The 4,276-nt window shown below is 43.9% G+C and overlaps 1 protein-coding gene across 1 annotated transcript; it reads right to left on the reverse strand.

Moving 5' to 3' along the window:
• Window positions 1–1,132: 1,132 nt before the first annotated feature.
• On the reverse strand, window positions 1,133–3,078 carry LOC141165059 (uncharacterized). Its single transcript, XM_073650704.1, has 3 exons — window positions 2,612–3,078; window positions 2,367–2,514; window positions 1,133–2,286 (listed from the first exon to the last, which is right to left on the reverse strand). Exons 1-3 carry the CDS (start codon window positions 2,658–2,660, stop codon window positions 1,707–1,709), a joined length of 777 nt encoding a protein of 258 aa, XP_073506805.1. The 5' UTR covers window positions 2,661–3,078; the 3' UTR covers window positions 1,133–1,706.
• Window positions 3,079–4,276: the final 1,198 nt, after the last annotated feature.

Below are 4,276 nucleotides of genomic sequence, written 5' to 3' on the forward strand. Positions count from 1 at the left end.
GGCTGATGCACATTTCAAATTTGTTGCCATTGACGTTGGTGCTTATGGCAGTACTGGGGACTCTCGGGTGTTTAGATCATCACAGATTGGGCTGCAAATTCTTCAAGATGGCGTAACGCTCCCAGCCCCAAGACCTTTGCCGGGTTCCACACATCCAGTTCCTTTTGTGATGGTATCGGATGAGGCATTTCCCTTACAGACCAACCTGCTGCACCCATACCCACGAAGGGCACTGAATGCCCGGCGGAGGATTTTCAATTATCGGCTGAGTCGTGCACGCAGATATGTGGAATGCACCTTCGGAATCATGTGTAGTCAGTGGAGGATCTTTCACACTGCCATCCAGTTGGATACGGAGACCGTTGACACTGTAATTAAGGCATGCTGTGTACTCCACAACTATGCTCGTGAGTACAGCACCGAGCAAGATGAGGAGTCACAGCTATCTGAATTAATTCCAGTTGTCAACTCCGGTCAGGGAAGGCCATCCAACTCTGGTGCCAGGGTGCGAGAAACCTTTGCTGACTACTTCATGAGTCCTGAAGGTGCCGTGCACTGGCAATTCTCCTGTGCTGGTGTTGAGCAGCCTGACCAGCAGAGAAGATCTGATGAACAATAAAAGAAGAACTTCCTCCTTTTTTTTTAAATAAAAATGTAAAAAAAAATGTTTCTAAAAAAAATAAATTTTGGTTAAACTTAAATTTGTCTAAAATATTTCTTGAATTGCAACCTTCTACATTTTGTTTTCCGACAATACGTCAACGCAAAAGTGAACAACCCACAAAGACCAGAGCCTGTAAATTGGCATTACTACCTAGAGCGCTCTTCACAAGTACTGTCTGCTAAAGTCAACCCTCACCATTGTTATTTGCTTGCGCTAAGAACAGAACTAGCAAATAACAGTGTTGAGAGTAGTATTCATCCAAAAAATAGTTGTGGTCCAAAATATCAAAGTATATTTCTAATTTAAAAACGACTGTATACAGCCGACCACATACGTAGATTAGTTTGAACAAATTTCAAAAATGTAGAGTTCCTCTGACCTGCGCTATGGTGAGCGCAGATCAGGGGAACACTTTTTCATTACAACCCAATCCAACCACATATACACTTGAAAAGAAAAATTAACAGATAGTTTAAATAATTTTTTTAATACGTAATATAGAATAACTGTAAAAAACTTTGTAAAAACAAAAAACAACAAACTTCTAGAAAATTTAATCGGACAAACATTGCCCATAACTTGGGAAGAAATTACACACTGTGTACAGCACACCTGTCCTGTAATCAGTTTTGGGCCCTAAAATACGGGCAGCACCTGTAGGTTGTTTAATTATATAAAAAGAAACACCTTTTCTTACAGTCCCCTACGCCTGAAGCCTGGTATAGGTGACCATAAGAAAAGGTCTTTGTTAATTGTCTGATTCTCTAAAACATTGTGTATCTATCGACCTACAGGTGCTGTCTGTATTTGCTAGGGTCCAAAAATGCTGACAGGGAGGGGTAAAATTATTTAACTACATGTTTTGAAGGTCTTCTTCAAAGCTGTACCCAGGAAACATTTCTTGAGAAAAAGTAGAGTTGGGGGATGGTCCTCTGACAAATGATGATGCACCATGAGCCATTTGGCGACCATAACTTGGTTGCATATCTTCTGGACGGTATGCTGCAGCAACCTGCCCAAAACGCTGGGTTGCAGCTGCTGGTCATGGTGGAGGCACACTGGGTTTGAAACAATTAAATATTCCGCATACTACGGCTGGGGGCGAGGGCATAACTGCTGCCTCTTCAATTGCCATGACCATAGCGCCTGCTGCAGTCATGTACATGTTCTGCCTATCTCGTGGCAGAGATCTGATGCGGGCAGCTTGGGCTGAGCAAAATTTATCGATGGCATCTTCCTGGGATGCCCTTTCCACAAGGCTGAGGGTTCGATTTGTGAGTGCTTCAAGCACAATAGTCCCACCCCCGTGGCTTTTGGCCTTTTTTTTGCCCGCCCTTCTCGATGCCACGAGATGAGCAGAACCAGACCCCCTCCCAGTGGGCCTCAACACATCACCAGCAGAGCTTCCAGCGTCACTTGGAGCAGGAGCAGGAGAATCAGTCACCAAACCCGTCCCGATGTCCGCTGGATTGGACAAAGAATGTGAGGGACAACCAGATGCTGAAGATGCCGAAGCAGATGGATCCGGTGAGGAAAGCTTGAAAAAGTCCTCGGATTCCTCCTCTGCTTGCTCTGTGTTTGTGTCCTCTTCTGCTGTTGGGGCCATGATGTTTCCTTCAGTTCTGTATATAATAAAAGGTAAATCCCAATGTAAATACAACATTTTTGGAAACATTTCAATTAATATGTTTTGGGAATTTACCTCCGCAAACTCCTACTGGTTAGTATGAAGGCCAGCTCGTCCGCAAAAGGAAATTTTCTTTTTTTTGGTGATGAGCCACTTTGCACCGACTGGTGATACTTCACCAGCCGGTCGGTGACCGATCTCCACCGATTTTTAATATCATACACTGCAATGACAAAACCAAAACAATTTATGAACTGCTTTAACACCAAAAAGTGCAATTATAAATAGATGTAAAAATAAATGTAAAAATCAAAACTTACTAATTTCCTCTTGGGCATCACGTTCCACATTCACCCACTGGGGATACATTTGGCTCAATACAGAGGCCCAGGCGTCTTTTTTCTTCTGCTTGTCTTTGTAGTCAGGACTAGCTCGGTCCCATATTTCGGGATATTTTTCAATCTACAGTGAATAATAACGTGTGTGAATATTATTTTAAAAACAAAATGGAGGAATAAAAGATTAACCCCAAAAAAATAATTAAATAAACATATGGAGATATGTACGCACACACACCAACACTAACCCCTCACCTATATTGTACGGTTCTTTCACACGTCAATCTCCGGGACGAGTGTTGATGCCATTTTCCACACACAGCGGAGACCCACACACAGACCCATTGCAAAGCATGCTCGGTCACACTTATCTGTACTAACGTGGATATGTGGACGTGAGAAATCAACCTTACAGCGTATGCAGGAGCTTTCAGTGAATGAACCTACATACACTGTACAATAATCTTTCACTTTAATAAAATCTTTTAACCAAAAAAAATAAGTGGGCTCACGCATAGTTTTAATAACTAGCAAAGGGAAAGCAGACGGTTGTTGGCTGATGTTATAGTCTGTGAAGTAGCCAATAACCATGGACCCTTCCTTTGCTATTAATACCAGGCCGCAGCAGTTAGCTTAGCCTTTACTGGCTACTATATAGGAAGCCCCCCCCCAAAAAAGTGACATGGGGTCCCCCTATAAATTGTAGCCAGCAAAGGCTAGCCACTTTGCCTTTTCTGGCTACTATATATGAAGACCCCCCCCCAAAAAAGTGACATGGGGTCCCCCTATAAATTGTAGCCAGCAAAGGCTAGCCACTTTGCCTTTTCTGGCTACTATATATGAAGACCCCCCCCCCAAAAAAGTGACATGGGGTCCCCCTATAAATTGTAGCCAGCAAAGGCTAGCCACTTTGCCTTTTCTGGCTACTATATATGAAGACCCCCCCCAAAAAAAGTGACATGGGGTCCCCCTATAAATTGTAGCCAGCAAAGGCTAGCCGCTTTGCCTTTACTGGCTACTATATAGGAAGCCCCCCCCAAAAAAAGTGACATGGGGTCCCTCTATAAATTGTAGCCAGCAAAGGCTAGCCGCTTTGCCTTTTCTGGCTACTATATAGGAAGACCCCCCCCCAAAAAAAGTGACATGGGATCCCCCTATAAATTGTAGCCAGCAAAGGCTAGCCACTTTGCCTTTTCTGGCTACTATATATGAAGACCCCCCCCCCAAAAAAGTGACATGGGGTCCCCCTATAAATTGTAGCCAGCAAAGGCTAGCCACTTTGCCTTTTCTGGCTACTATATATGAAGACCCCCCCCAAAAAAAGTGACATGGGGTCCCCCTATAAATTGTAGCCAGCAAAGGCTAGCCACTTTGCCTTTTCTGGCTACTATATATGAAGACCCCCCCAAAAAAAGTGACATGGGGTCCCCCTATAAATTGTAGCCAGCAAAGGCTAGCCACTTTGCCTTTTCTGGCTACTATATATGAAGACCCCCCCCAAAAAAAGTGACATGGGGTCCCCCTATAAATTGTAGCCAGCAAAGGCTAGCCGCTTTGCCTTTTCTGGCTACTATATAGGAAGACCCCCCCCAAAAAAAGTGACATGGGGTCCCCCTATAAATTGTAGCCAGCAAAGGCTAGCCGCTT

Source organism: Phyllobates terribilis, unplaced genomic scaffold (genome assembly GCF_046119375.1).
Source record: "Phyllobates terribilis strain yellow unplaced genomic scaffold, ASM4611937v1 Scaffold_11__3_contigs__length_659146591, whole genome shotgun sequence".
In the NCBI taxonomy this organism is placed as follows: domain Eukaryota; kingdom Metazoa; phylum Chordata; class Amphibia; order Anura; family Dendrobatidae; genus Phyllobates; species Phyllobates terribilis.